Genomic DNA, 15,646 nt, shown 5'->3' with positions numbered 1-15,646 from the left:
ATGCCAAGACATTGTTTATAGCGTCAGTTCACTATTCCATGTGGGTCTTTACTTAAGCAACATCTCTATCTTAAATCATCATTACAAAATCAACATCATCGCATTAAAACACAATCTTTGCAATCTTAACATTATCATTACGACACCAACATCGTCACCAAAAAATCAACATTACCACTTAAAACAATCATTATACATTCAACAATGCATAGATTATGAATGCATTAAAATTATCACATTTTTTTTGCAGAATGTTACAGTTGTTTAAAACACAAAGCACCACATGTGTATTCCAGCTGAGGCTGCATTATCATTACACAATTCCCTTTAATACACTTCAGTAAGCCACTCAACGCTTATTTCAGTGTATTTGCAAATCATTTCATTATTTTTTTTTTTTTTTTTGAAAATTCACACAAATCTCTATTCGTATAATCATTTATTATTACAATTATATTTCTAGTAGTAGAATACCAAATCCTAATGAATCATACAACACAAGTGGATTGAGATTTAATCAGAATTAACTCTATATAGCTAAATTTTGTCCGCTATGTACCGGTACCTCACAGGTCTTTTTTAAAATAATATATATTTAATCCAAGTAATTCCTCAAATGTCTGTCAGAATTATTACCTATTTTGCACAACTCTTTACCTCTAATTATTAAATTGCACTAGTTAATCATTGTAGCAGTTGCCCTGTATGACTTATTAAGACTGTGACTAGTTGTTGAGACAGTTCTCCTGCTTCTACTGCCAGAACCCATGGAGAGATGTTACCTAGAACCATCGTCTTGAAGGTAACCAGCTTGCCAAGTAGTTCCTTCATCTCTTCTTTTTGTATTGTGTACATTGTCTTCAGAGTATGTTGGTGTTCTCTCCCTTCTAGACTCTCTAGTAATGTTCCAGTTTCCCCTTAGAATTCTCCTTAAATATTTTGTTTAACACTTTTCTAACTTCCATGTTATTTCTCGTGCGCTATACTATTCTTCAGCTTTATTACCCCGTATATCACTATCTTCCATCTCGTGTGGCAGTGTATTAGTTTATCAGTTTTGGCCTTTAATATGCCATTCTCAAATTGTCTCTTCACATCATCGCAATTTTGTTTTAGGTTATTCTGCTTTCTCCTCTCTGCTCCTGCATTCTTTGCTTTCTTTTTTTTCATGTTATTGCATTCTTATATTTTGCCTCTTTAAACGTCTAAGTGAACCATGGGCTAACTCTATTCACATTCTCTTTTCCAAGGCAAGAATTTTCCTCTTCCTTACAGCATTTTTCAGCAACATAGTCATTTCATTCGTTGTCTATCTATTTCCTTTATCAACTGCTCTCCATTCAGGAATTGACTTATGCCTGCATTGTCTCATCTTTTGAAGTTAGGGTTCTTCCTTGCATAATGAGTTCCAAACTCAGTACCGCATGATCGCTAGCACTGAAGGGCCTCTCGGGCACAATGTCCTCTACTTCACAGTCACATCGGGGGAATATAATATCTCGACATCCTGATCCATCCCATTCTCCCTCTAGTTATGTCTGATATTTTAGTTTGGCATCACCACCTTGAGCACCTTAGCATTCCACGTTTCCAGTCCTCTTGAGTGTGAGTGTGTGTGTGTACTCACCTAATTCCACTTAGTTGTGGTTGCAGAGGTCGAGTCATAGCTCCTGGCCCCGCCTGTTTGCTGGTCGCTACTGTGTGTGTGTGTGTGTACTCACCTAATTGCATTCACCTAATTGTGGTTGCAGGGGTCGAGACTCAGCTCCTGGCCCCGCCTCTCCCCCTGCTCCATGAGCTTTATCATACCTCGTCTTAAAACTATGTATAGTTCCTGCCTCCACTATATCGCTTGTCAGACTATTCCACTTCCTAACTCTACTCTATGACTGAAGAAATACTTCTTAACATCCCTTTGACTCATCTGAGTCTTCAGTTTCCAACTGTGACCCCTTGTTTCTGTGTCCCATCTCTGGAACATCCTGTCTCTGTCCACCTTGTCTATTCCACGCAGTATTTTGTATGCCGTTATCATGTCTCCCCTGACCCTCCTGTCCTCCAGTATTGTCAGACCGATTTCCCTTAACCTTTCTTCATAGGACATTTCCCCTAGTTCTGGAACTAGCCCTGTTGCAAACCTTTGCACTTTCTCTAATTTCTTGACGTGTTTGACCAGATGTGGGTTCCAAACTGATGTTGCGTACTCCAGTATGGGCCTGACGTACACAGTGTATAAAGTCTTGAACGATTCCTTACTGAGGTACCGGAACGCTATTCTCAGGTTTGCCAAGCGCCCATATGTCGCAGCAGTTATCTGGTTAATGTGTGCTTCTGGCGATGTACTTGGTATTATACTCACTCCTAGGTCTTTCTCCTTGAGTGAGGTTTGCAGCCATTGGCCTCCTAGCCTATGTGTGTGTGTGTGTGTGTGTGTGTGTGTGTGTGTGTGTGATTGTTTTGTGCCATGGTTGTGATGTTATGTGTATATGAAAAAAATCACCTATTGCCAGGTGAAAGGAGATTTTTAATGGAGGGATGATCATGTAAGCCATGAATAGATTCTGTCAGCTAAGTGAATGGAAGACTGGAAGGAGAAAATGGTAACTCTTGTTATTCAGATCTGAGTGGAAGAAGGTGGATAGTGGAGAGTGGAAAGGAGTGGTGAGTAGTGGGTGAATGAGAGTGGAGGTGTGAGCACTTAGATAGGTGATCATAAATGCTGGATATCCCACTCATAGAACACTCTCTGAACACAGCCTCAATCCCATGGGGCAGCTCTTAGCCATCCCTTGAAGGGTGTAGTTTGCAACCATCCCCAGCTCGTCCTCCAAAATACCCTTGTTGGGAAAAGGTTACATGTCCCCCAGCACTTCGTAGCTCATTCACCCCCCTGGTGGGGGAAGAAGTGTGAGGGAGATGGCAGTAGGTAAGCAGGGAGGGTGGGGGATCTCAAACTCAGATCCCATCATCAGACATTTGCAGCACACTGTGTATATATCATGCAATGCTGCATGACCCTTTCGGTTTTAGCGCTTAGTTTGAGTATGTTATTATTGTGAATTTATAAAAAAATGTCTATAATGTGAAATCCTGTTTCGTAATTATGCTGGTAATTTTCTGTTTTCTGTTTCAGTTTTTAAGGTTTAAATATTAAGATATTACTAGGACCCCAATAGAAATAAGCCACTTTGTATGACTTTTTTTTAGGGTTATCCTGGTGGGTAGCTTACACTATGTATAACTGTACTTATGTGCACCTGTGTCTCAATGCTTACTTAATCCACCAGTGTATTGGTCAGACCTTTCACTAACCTTTCTCTTGGTAAGCCTTGTCATCCACCTGTCATGTGGTCAAGACTTTTACTTACCTGTCTGCTGGGTATACCTCTCACTCTGCTGCCTGCTGATGAAACTTCTCATGTACCTGTACGCTAGTCAGACCTTTCGCCCACAAGTCTTTCAGCCAGACCTCTCACACGCCTGTCTCTTAGTCAGATCTCTTACCTATATGTCTGTTATTCAAACCTCTCACCCGCCTCTCTGCTGGTCATAAATTTCACTCACCTGTCAGTTTTTAAACTTCTCACACTCATGAATTTAGTAATATATGTAACATGCCTGTCTTCTTTGTAGTATGTCTCACCACCTGTCTGTTAGATATACATCTCACCCACCTGTCTATTGGTCAGACCATTCACTCACCTGTCTGTTGGTGTCAAAGTTGATCATGGTACGGTTGTGGTACCAGAAGACGTACACCGGGGTCTGTGTATGCTGATGTAAGGTACAGTCGAGCACTACAGCACTGCCCTCTTGAACGTACATCTCTGGACCCCCAGCGATCTCTGATGATGCTTCTGTGTGGAGCACAACAAAGTGCACTGATAAAATGCCTAGTCTAATACACACCCATACAAATACACTCATTTACACACACACACACACGCGCGCGCGCGCTCTGGAGGTCCCAAGGTGGTAATTGCAGTGATGTATAGCCCACCACAGAACAGCAGGAGGCCAAGACAAGAGTATGACGAGAGCAATAGAGCGATGGTTGACACACTGGCTGCAGTGGCCAGAAGAGCTCATGCATGCAGGGCAAAGCTCCTGATCATGGGTGACTTTAACCACAAGGAGATCGATTAGGAGAACTTGGAGCCACATGGGGGCCAAGATACATGGAGGGCTAAGATGATGGAGGTGGTACTGGAAAACTTCATGTACCAACACGTAAGGGACACTACAAGAGAGAGAGGAGAGGATGAACCAGCAAGACTGGGCCTAGTATTCACCCTGAGTAGTGCAGATATTGAGGACATCACATATGAAAGACCCCTTCGGGCAAGCGATCATGTGGTTTTAAGCTTCGAATACACAGTAGAACTACAAGTGGAGGGGGAAGCAGGAAGGCCAGGACGAATGAAGCCAAACTACAAGAAAGGGGACTACACGGGAATGAGGAACTTCCTGAACGAGGTTCAATGGGACAGAGAACTGGCAGGGAAACCAGTTAATGAGATGATGGAACATGTAGCAACAATGTGCAAGGAAGCTGAGGAGAGGTTTGTACCCAAGGGTAACAGGAATAATGAAAAAGCCAGGATGAGCCCATGGTTCACCCAAAGGTGCAGGGAGGCAAAAACCAAGTGTGCTAGGAAATGGAAGAAATATAGAAGGCAAAGGACCCAGGAGAATAAGGAGAGCAGTAGTAGAGCCAGAAATGAATATGCACAGATAAGAAGGGAAGCTCAACGACAATATGAAAACGACATAGCAGCGAAAGCCAAATCTGACCCTAAGCTGTTATACAGCCACATCAGGAGGAAAATAACAGTCAAGGACCAGGTAATCAGGCTAAGAAAGGAAGGAGGAGAGACAACAAGAAATGACCGTGAAGTATGTGAGGAACTCAACAAGAGATTGAAAGAAGTGTTCACAGAGGAGGCAGAAGGGGCTCCAGAAAGACGGAGAGGTGGGGCACACCACCAAGTCCTGGACACAGTACACACAACTGAGGAAGAAGTGAAGAGGCTTCTGAGTGAGCTAGATACCTCAAAGGCAATGGGGCCGGATAGCATCTCTCCATGGGTCCTGAGAGAGGGAGCAGAGGCGCTATGTGTACCCCTAACAACAATATTCAATACATCTATCGAAACAGGGAGATTTCCTGAGGCATGGAAGACAGCAAATGTAGTCCCAATATTTATAAAAGGAGACAGACATGAAGCACTAAACTACAGACCAGTGTCACTGACATGTAAAGTATGCAAAGTCATGGAGAAGATTATCAGGAGAAGAGTGGTGGAACACCTGGAAAGGAATGATCTCATTAACAGAAGCCAACATGGTTTCAGAGATTAAAAATCCTGTGTCACAAACCTACTGGAGTTCTAAGACATGGTGACAGCAGCAAGACAAGAGAGAGAGGGGTGGGTGGATTGCATTTTCTTGTACTGCAGGAAGGCGTTTGACACAGTTCCACACAAGAGATTAGTGCAAAAACTGGAGGACCAAGCAGGGATAACAGGGAAGGCACTACAACGGATCAGGGAATACTTGTCAGGAAGACAGCAGCGAGTCATGGTACGTGGCGAAGTGTCAGAGTGGGCACCTGTGACCAGCGGGGTCTTACAGGGGTCAGTCCTAGGACCAGTGCTGTTTCTGGTATTTGTGAACGACATGACGGAAGGAATAGACTCCGAAGTGTCCCTGTTCGCAGATGACGTGAAGTTGATGAGAAGAATTCATTCGATCGAAGACCAGGCAGAACTACAAAGGGATCTGGACAGGCTGCAGACCTGGTCCAGCAATTGGCTCCTGGAGTTCAACCCCACCAAGTGCAAAGTCATGAAGATTGGGGAGGGGCAAAGAAGACCGCAGACGGAGTACAGTCTAGGGGGCCAGAGACTACAAACCTCTCTCAAGGATAAAGCTCTTGAGGTGAGTATAACACCAGGCACATCTCCTGAAGCGCACATCAACCAAATAACGGCTGCAGCATATGGGCGCCTAGCAAACCTCAAAACAGCATTCCGACATCTTAATAAGGAATCGTTCAGGACCCTGTACACCGTGTACGTTAGGCCCATATTGGAGTATGCGGCACCAGTTTGGAACCCACACCTAGCCAAGCACGTAAAGAAACTAGATAAAGTGCAAAGGTTTGTAACAAGACTAGTCCCAGAGCTAAGGGGTATGTCCTACTAGGAGAGGTTAAGGGAAATCAATCTGACGACACTGGAGGACAGGAGAGATAGGGGGACATGATAACGACATACAAAATACTGAGAGGAATTGACAAGGTGGACAAAGACTGGATGTTCCAGAGATGGGACACAGCAACAAGGGGACACAGTTGGAAGTTGAAGACACAGATGAATCACAGGGATGTTAGTATTTCTTCAGCCACAGAGTAGTCAGGAAGTTTTGGGAAGCGATGTAGTGGAGGCAGAATCCATACATAGCTTTAAGCAGAGGTATGATAAAGCTCACGGTTCTGGGAGAGTGACCTAGTAGCGACCAGTGAAGAGGCGGGGCCAGGAGCTTGGACTCGACCCCCGCAACCTCAACTAGGTGAGTACAACTAGGTGAGTACACACACTCGTGTATGTATACATATATATCATATATATAGAACATAGTGACTAAATAAAGAAGTTAAAAGCGCTAACGATGCGGTTCTGCCTACTATTGTGGTCAGATTTAATTCTCAGTTTCTCTCTCTCTCTCTCTCCCCGGCAGCTACATACCTGTGATAGTGAGTGTAGATATAAACACCATGGGAGGGTGAGTGGACAGTTGACACAGGTACTGACCCGCGTCTCTGGCCTGGGCGTACCGCAGGTGGAGCGTCCATTCCTGAACAAAACATTAACACTGTTGATCAGAATATATCATCTGGAATTATTCTCGATAATTAACAAATATGCACACTGATACAGTGTATATATTTGTGTATTCAGACGTATTACAGTATCTAGTGAGAAGTACAGAGCAAGTGGAATATTTTACATACCTAAATGTATAAATACTATGTTGATTATTGCCTTAATAAATAAAATATGCTAAAGACTTCCCAATGTAAGTGAAGAGTGAAATATTTATTATCCATAAAATCTGATAATTGAGCCCAGTAGAGGTTCCAATATAAACAAGACAATGACCTGAACTCAAAAGAGTGCTAAGACAAATGTACAAAAGTTTTGTACCTTTATTGTTGAAACGTTTTGCCTACGTCAATCAAATACAGAAGGGAATGAATTGTAGGCAGCAGGAGTAGTAACGAGGTAAAGATGTAAACAGTCCAATCTTGGAGAAATAGTTTGAGGTGGTCAGTCCCTCTGCCTGGCGAAGAGATCAGCTTCATGTTCTGGAACGATATGAAGCTGAGGCCACTAATCTTGCTGCCTACAGTTCATTCTTCTCAGTATTTGATGAAGCCTACCTCGTAGGCGAAAAGTTTAAAAAATATAGCTACTTAATTGCTGCACATATGTCTTACTCATCAACTTGTCGGTATTTTATAAAAACTTTAACATCACAAGAGTGCTCCAGAAATTTTATAATCCACGGTGATGACACTGGACAACAAATTTGCTACCGAGGTAGAAAAATATTATTATTATATTATTATTATTATTATTATTATTATTATTATTATTATTATTATTATTATTATTATTATTATTATTAACACACTGGCCGATTCCCACCAAGACAGGGTGGCCCGAAAAAGAAAAATTTTCACCATCATTCACTCCATCACTGTCTTGCCAGAAGGGTGCTTTACACTACAGTTTTTAAACTGCAACATTAACACCCCTCCTTCAGAGTGCAGGCACTGTACTTCCCATCTCCAGGACTCAAGTCCGGCCTGCCGGTTTCCCTGAATCCCTTCATAAATGTTACTTTGCTCACACTCCAACAGCACGTCAAGTATTAAAATCCATTTGTCTCCATTCACTCCTATCAAACACGCATGCCCGCTGGAAGTCCAAGCCCCTCGAACACAAAACCTCCTTTACCCCCTCCCTCCAACCTTTCCTAGGCCGACCCCTAACCCGCCTTCCTTCCACTACAGACTGATACACTCTTGAAGTCATTCTGTTTCGCTCCATTCTCTCTACATGTCCGAACCACCTCAACAACCCTTCCTCAGCCCTCTGGACAACAGTTTTGGTAATCCTGCACCTCCTCCTAACTTCCAGACTACGAATTCTCTGCATTATATTCACACCACACATTCCCCTCAGACATGACATCTCCACTGCCTCCAGCCTTCTCCTCGCTGCAACATTCATCACCCATGCTTCACACCCATATAAGAGCGTTGGTAAAACTATACTCTCATACATTCCCCTCTTTGCTTCCAAGGACAAAGTTCTTTGTCTCCACAGACTCCTAAGTGCACCACTCACCCTTTACCCCTCATCAATTCTATGATTCACCTCATCTTTCATAGACCCATCCGCTGACACGTCCACTCCCAAATATCTGAATACATTCACCTCTTCCATATTCTCTCCCTCCAATCTGATATCCAATCTTTCATCACCTAATCTTTTTGTTATCCTCATAACCTTACTCTTTCCTGTATTCACTTTAAACTAATTAGAACATCTTTATTTTGAATAAAACAATCAGAATAAACCGACACGTCCGAGGTTTTTGATACTTACGTAAACTGTAAATCAGTGTAAGGTGTTTTGAGCAACATTCACACGTGAGGACGCCACATCAACACAATACCAGAATCACTGAAGATCTCTCTGGTTACACATAAATACTTTATTGCTGCGTGATACACTGAAACGTCATTTGGTAATTACTCAGTAAATTTTGTCCATAATCTGTGTGTTTAGTATATTTTATGAGCATATACATCCCCCCCCCCGTGGGTTGTTATGCATTGTCCAGATCACCTGTCTACAATTGTTTGCACACGTGTACACACACACACACACACACACACACGCACACACACACACACACACACACACACACACACACACACACACACACACACACACACACACACACACACACATTTTTTGGAATTTCACTGTAACATGACACTCTTAATTTAATACGACACTCTTAGATATAATATGACACTCTTAGATATAAGTAATTAAATAAACCGGAGCCTTGAGGATGCATTATTTTTTTGTGATAGTTAAACATATTTTTCTATTAAAATTGTTCATAAGAAAAAGGGCAATTGAAAACTGTATTCAAAATATAACGTTCATATATCGCTGTGTTGAAGACTAATGGAAGTTCCATGTATATAGAGAGATGAAATACATGTAGGTATTAAAGGAGAAATATTGAGGGGGGTGTTCATGGTGTGGAAGAATGGTATTGATTCCAAACACGATTTATAAGATAGGAATGTGAACCTGTTGTTTAAGGTTTAATTCCTTACTGTTAGGTACTGTTTGACAGATTACTGTTAGGTATTGTTTGACAGATTACTGTTAGGTACTGTTTGACAGATTAGTGTTAGGTACTGTTTGCTAGATTAGTGTTAGGTACTGTTTGACAGATTACTGTTAGGTATTGTTTGACAGATTAGTGTTAGGTACTGTTTGACAGATTACTGTTAGGTATTGTTTGACAGATTAGTGTTGGGTACTGTTTAACAGATTAGTGTTGGGTACTGCTTGACAGGTTACTGCTAAGTATTGTTTGACAGGTGACTGTTAAGTACTCTTGTGGTGGTAACATTTGATGGAGTTCCGCACCATAGACTGTTAAAGAAGGTGGCAGCTCATGGCATTGGGGGAGAAGTGCTCTCGTGGATCGAGTCATGGCTCACTGACGGGAAGCGGAGAGTGTCCATAAGTGGGGTTAAATCCGAGTGGGGATCTGTAACAAGTGGCGTTCCACAGGGATCAGTCTTGGGCCCGTTGTTGTTTATAATATATATCAATGATCTTGATGAGGGAATTACTAGTGATATGAGCGAATTCGCCGATGACACAAAGATAGGTACGATAATTGATTCAAACGTAGATGTTATGGAACTTCAGGAGGATTTGAACAAACTCTATTCTTGGTCAGAAAAGTGGCAGATGCAGTTCAATGTAGATAAATGCAAGGTTCTGAAGCTTGGGAGTGCCCATAACCCGAGTACTTGTAAGTTAAATGATGTAGAACTTAGCCATACAGATTGCGAAAAGGACTTGGGGGTTATGGTGAGCAGCAACCTTAAACCAAGACAGCAATGCCTGAGCGTGTGTAATAAGGCAAATAGATTACTGGGATTTATATCAAGAAGTGTAAGCAACAGAAGTCCAGAGGTCATACTGCAGCTTTATACATCATTAGTAAGGCCTCACCTAGATTATGCAGCTCAGTTCTGGTCTCCACATTACAGAATGGACATAAATTCGTTAGAAAACATTCAGCGTAGGATGACTAAATTAATACATAGCATTATAAATCTTCCTTGTGAAGAAAGATTGAAGACTCTTAAGTTACATTCACTTGTTAGACGAAGAATGAGGGGAGACCTGATCGAAGTGTATAAGTGGAAGATAGGTATTAATAAAGGGGATATTAATAAGGTCTTGAGGATGTCTCTCCAAGAGAGAACCCGCAGTAATGGATTTAAATTAGATAAGTTTAGATTTAGAAAGGACATAGGAAAGTATTGGTTTGGAAATAGGGTAGTTGATGAGTGGAACAGTCTACCTAGTTGGGTTATTGAGGCTGGGACTTTGGGTAGTTTCAAATTTAGGTTGGATAAGTACATGAGTGGGAGGGGTTGGATTTGAGTGGGACTTTCACATCAGAGCTTATTTCTTGGGTGGCATTGAAAATTGGGTTGGGCAAATGTTTTGTTAGTGGGATGAATTGTAGAGGACCTGCCTAGTATGGGCCAACAGGCCTCCTGCAGTGTTCCTCCTTTCTTATGTTCTTATGTTCTTACTCTAGTGGTGGTAATGTTGTGATGATATTATGTGTGTGTGTGTGTGTGTGTGTGTGTGTGTGTGTGTGTGTGTGTGTGCACTCACCTAATTGTACTTACCTAATTGTGGTTGCAGGGGTCGAGACTCAGCTCCTGGCCCCGCCTCTTCACTGATCGCTACTAGATCCTCTCCCTCTCTGCTTCCTGAGCTTTGCCATACCTCTTCTTAAAACTATGTATGGTTCCTGCCTCCACTACTTCACTTGCTAGGCTATTCCACTTCCTAACGACTCTATGACTGAAGAAATACATCCTAACCTCCCTGTGACTCGTCTGGGTCTTCAGCTCCCAGTTGTGACCCCTTGTTTCTGTGTCCCCTCTCTGGAACATCCTATCTCTGTCCACCTTGTCTATTTCCCGCAGTACCTTATACGTCGTTATCATGTCTTCCCTGACCCTTCTGTCCTCCAGTGTAGTCAGTCCAATTTCCCTCAACCTTTCCTCGTACGACATTCCCCTGAGTTCTGGGACTAGCCTTGTTGCAAACCTTTGTACTTTCTCTTCTTGACGTGCTTGACCAGGTGTGGGTTCCAGACTGGTGCTGCATACTCCAGTATGGGCCTAACATACACAGTGTACAGTGTCTTGAACGATTCCTTATTAAGGTATCGGAACGCTATTCTCAGGTTTTCCAGACGCCCATATGCTGCAGCAGTTATTTGGTTGATGTGTGCCTCCGGTGACGTGCTCGGTGTTATGGTCACCCTAAGGTCTTTCTCCCTGAGTGAGGTCTGTAGTCTTTGTCCACATAGCCTATACTCTGTCTGCGGTCTTCTTTGCCACTCCCCAGTCTTCATGACTTTGCCTTTGGCAGGGTTGAATTTGAGAAGCCAGTTTCTGGACCACATGTCCAGCCTGTCCAGGTCTCTTTGCAGTCCTGCCTCATCCTCATCCAATTTAATTCTTCTCATCAGCTTTACATCATCTGCGAATAGGGACACTTCAGAGTCTATTCCTTCCATCACGTCGTTCGCATATATCAAAAATAGCACTGGTCCTAGAACTGACCCCTGTGGGACCCCGCTCGTCACAGGCGCCCACTGTGATACCTCTTCACGTACCAAGACTTGTTGTTGCCTCCCTGTCAGGTATTCCCTGATCCATTGCAGTGCCCTCCCTGTTATATGCGCCTGATCCTCCAGCTTCTGCACTAATCTCTTGTGGGGAACTGTGTCAAAGGCCTTCCTGCAGTCTAGGAATACGCAATCAACCCACCCCTCTCTCTCGTGTCTTACTTCTGTTACCTTGTCATAAAACTACAGAAGGTTTGTGACACAGGATTTGCCTTCCATGAACACATGCTAGTTTTCACTTATAATCTTGTTCCGTTCCAGGTGTTCCACCACTCTCCTCCTGATAATCTTCTCTATGACTTTGCACACAACACATGTCAGAGACACAGGTCTGTAGTTTAGTGCCTCATTTCTGTTTCCTGTCTTAAATATGGGGACTACATTTGCTGTCTTCCATTCCTCAGGTAGTTGCCCAGTTTCAAGGGATGTGTTGAAGATTGTGGTTAGGGGCACGCACAGCATCTCTGCTCCTTCTCTAAGGACCCATGGGGAGATGTTGACCGGTCCCATCGCCTTTGAGGTATCAAGGTCACTTAGCAGCTTCTGCACCTCATCCTCGGTTGTTCGTATGTCATTCAACACTTGTTGGTATATTCCCTCTTGATGTTCCCTTCTGTGCTGTCTTCCCTCAGCCCTTCCTGTTTCTACTGTAAAAACTTCCTTAAATCTCCTGTGTGTGTGTGTGTGTGTGTGTGTGTGTGTGTGTGTGTGTGTGTGTGTGTGTGTACTCACCTAATTGAACTCACCTAGATGTGGTTGCAGAGGTCGATTCATAGCTCCTGACCCCACTTCTTCACTGGCCGTTACTGGGTCACTCTCCCTGAGTGTGTGTACTCACCTAATTGTGATTGCAGGGGTCGATACTCAGCTCCTGGCCCTGCCTCTTCACTGAACGCTACTAGGTCCTCTCCCTGCTCCATGAGCTTTATCAAACCATTTCTTACAACTATGTATGGTTCCTGCCTCCACTACGTCACTTGTCAGACTGTTTCACTTCCTGACAACTCTATGACAAAAGATATACTTTCTAACATCCCTCTGTCTCGTCTGAGTCGTCACTTCCAATGGTGACCCCTTATTTCTCTGTCCATCCTGTCAATTCCTCAAAGTATTTTTTATGTCGTTACCATGTCTCCTCTAACTATCCTGTCCTCCAGTGTCGTCAGGTCGATTTCCCTTAACTTTTCTTCGTAGGACATTCCCCTTAGCTCTGGAACTAGTCTTATTGCAAACCTTTACACTTCTCTAATTTCATGATGTGCTTGACCAGGAGTGGGTTCCATACTCATACTGCATACTCCAACATGGGCCTGACGTACACGGTGTACAGAGTCTTGAATGACTCCTTACTCATGTATCGAAACGCTATTCTTAGATTTGCCAGGCGCCCATATGCTGCAGCAAGAATTTGGTTTATGTGCACCTCATGAGATGTACTCAGTATTATAATCACCCCAGATCCTTTTCCTTGAGTGAGGTTTGCATCCTTTGGCCCCTTAGCCTGCAATTTATCTGCGGTCTTCTTTGACCCTCCCCAATCTTCATGACTTTGCATTTGGTGGGGTTAAATTCCAGGAGCCAGCTGTTGGACCAGGCTTGCAGCCTGTCCACATCCCTTTGTAGTCCTACCTGATTCTCATTCATTTAAATTCTCAGCCTTAGCTTCACATCATCTGCAAACAGAGATATCTCTAAATCTATCTCTTCCTGCATGTCGTTCACAGGTGCCCACTCTGACACCTTATCATGCACCATCACAAGTTGTTTCCTTCCTGTCAGGTGTTCTCTGATCAATTCCAATGCCTTTCTTGTTATTCCTGCCTGCTCCTTTAGCTTTTGCACTAATCTCTTGTGCAAAACTGAGTCAAAAGCCTTCTTACAATGTAAGAAAATCCAGTCTTCCCACCCCTCTCTCTCCCCTGCCTTACCCTTGTCACCTTGTCGTAAAACTCCAGTAGGTTAGTGAAATAGGATTTCCCTTCCTTGAAACCGTGGTGGTTATCGTGTATAAGCTTGTTTCTTTCTTGGCACTCCATCAGTGTTTTTTCTCTATAAGCTTCGTCAAGTGTGTACTTACCTAATTGTGGTTGTAGAGATCGATTTATTGCTCCTGACCCCGTCACTTCTCTAGTTGCTACTAGGTCCACTCTCTCCCTACTCCATGAGCTTTATCATCCCTCTTCTTAATGCTATATATGGATCCTGCCTCCACGACATCATTCTCCAGATTGTCCCATTTCTTGAGAACTCTATGACTGAAGAAGTATTTCCTAACATCCCTGTGACTCAGCTGAGTCTTCAACTTCCCGTTGTGACCTCTTGTTGCTGTATCTCATCTCTGAAGCATCCTGTCCCTATCCACCTTATCAATTCCTCTCAGTATTTTATATGTCGATATCATGCCTCCATGTCGATGTTGACAGCACCGAGTCTTCAGCAGTGCAAAAACAAAAACAAAAAAACTTAATCTAGTCTAAAGCAGAGTAAAAAAATTAAAACTGTTAATCTTCCTTGAAAACAATATTTTTACTGGGAGTAAATAACGATGAATATATCCCAAAAAATAAAAAGTGACTCTAATTACAGCAAGTTTAATTACCAAGGTGATGTAATTTCTTTTATATAAAATGTTTAATTTAATAACATTTAAAAAAAATAAATTTTCGTGTGCAAGTTTTGACACAGGTTGGTCCTTCACAAAGGAACATTGTAGTTCGTGTGCAACTCTAATATTATTTACTCGATAATATACAGAGTGTTTAAACAAATGGTTGCTCAAATATTTTGTACATAAAGTGAAGCTAAAAGTATTCCAGTTCATCATGTGTGACTAGTTAATGGTCCAAGTCGGACCGAAACGTTGTCATAAATTTCTTTCTCTAATATATTGGTTATTGTGTATTGTTCCAGTCACGTCTTTGTCTTGTATGTTGCAGTTATTTACATAACTCTCGGGATGGGCAGAATTAGAATCAGTGACAAGCCAGTCCTAAAATTTTCAGGTCAGTGTTCTAGCCAATGTGCCAAGGTAACCCCCAAAAAATCGTAAAAGGTATATACCTATTCATTAAAACTATTATGTGGATGAATTTTATTGTATCTTAGTTATATGATGACCCGCAGCTGAAGTTTTTGGTCATCTGACTGACGCCTTCCACTAGCTTATCCCTTCACCACTTTAAAAATTATTGCTATGATTATAATCATTAGAACTTTTTTGTTATAACCTAAAAAGACGTCTGTTTTATGAGACTGGAACTGAACATATTCAATGCACATTTTCTTTAGGCATCGGAATATAGAAAAACAAAATATGAAACATGGAAAAGGGACTAAAGCAAACAGATGGACAAGGAGAGGAAACATGTCATTGTAGAAATTAAAACAGGTCTACTCATCCTAGAATGAAATATACTGCAACTCAAAATATCACAAACATTGGTCAAACTGGGTAGAAATCGAGTACAAACCAGACACACTACCACGGTAGAAACAAGTACTGAATATGGCAAAAATTCTAAGCTGAATAATAGGAGTGGAAACCACTGTCTTAGCACTCTTTTGCTAGTATTATAATCACACAAAATCATTCGCACAA

General features: G+C 42.4%; 1 protein-coding gene across 1 annotated transcript in view; it reads right to left on the bottom strand.

Moving 5' to 3' along the window:
- LOC128687701 (zwei Ig domain protein zig-8-like) overlaps positions 1 to 15,646 on the bottom strand; it is a 113,969-nt gene that overhangs the window by 4,140 nt on the left and 94,183 nt on the right. Inside the window, exons 5-6 of the mRNA XM_053775302.2 lie at positions 6,750 to 6,858; positions 3,703 to 3,857 (exon numbers count right to left, since the gene is read on the bottom strand). Coding sequence (XP_053631277.1) covers positions 3,703 to 3,857; positions 6,750 to 6,858 — 264 coding nt within the window. The remainder of the gene's footprint in view (positions 1 to 3,702; positions 3,858 to 6,749; positions 6,859 to 15,646) is intronic.

Source organism: Cherax quadricarinatus, chromosome 11 (genome assembly GCF_038502225.1).
Source record: "Cherax quadricarinatus isolate ZL_2023a chromosome 11, ASM3850222v1, whole genome shotgun sequence".
NCBI lineage: Eukaryota > Metazoa > Arthropoda > Malacostraca > Decapoda > Parastacidae > Cherax > Cherax quadricarinatus.
This window is presented reverse-complemented; position numbering and strand designations above follow the sequence as displayed.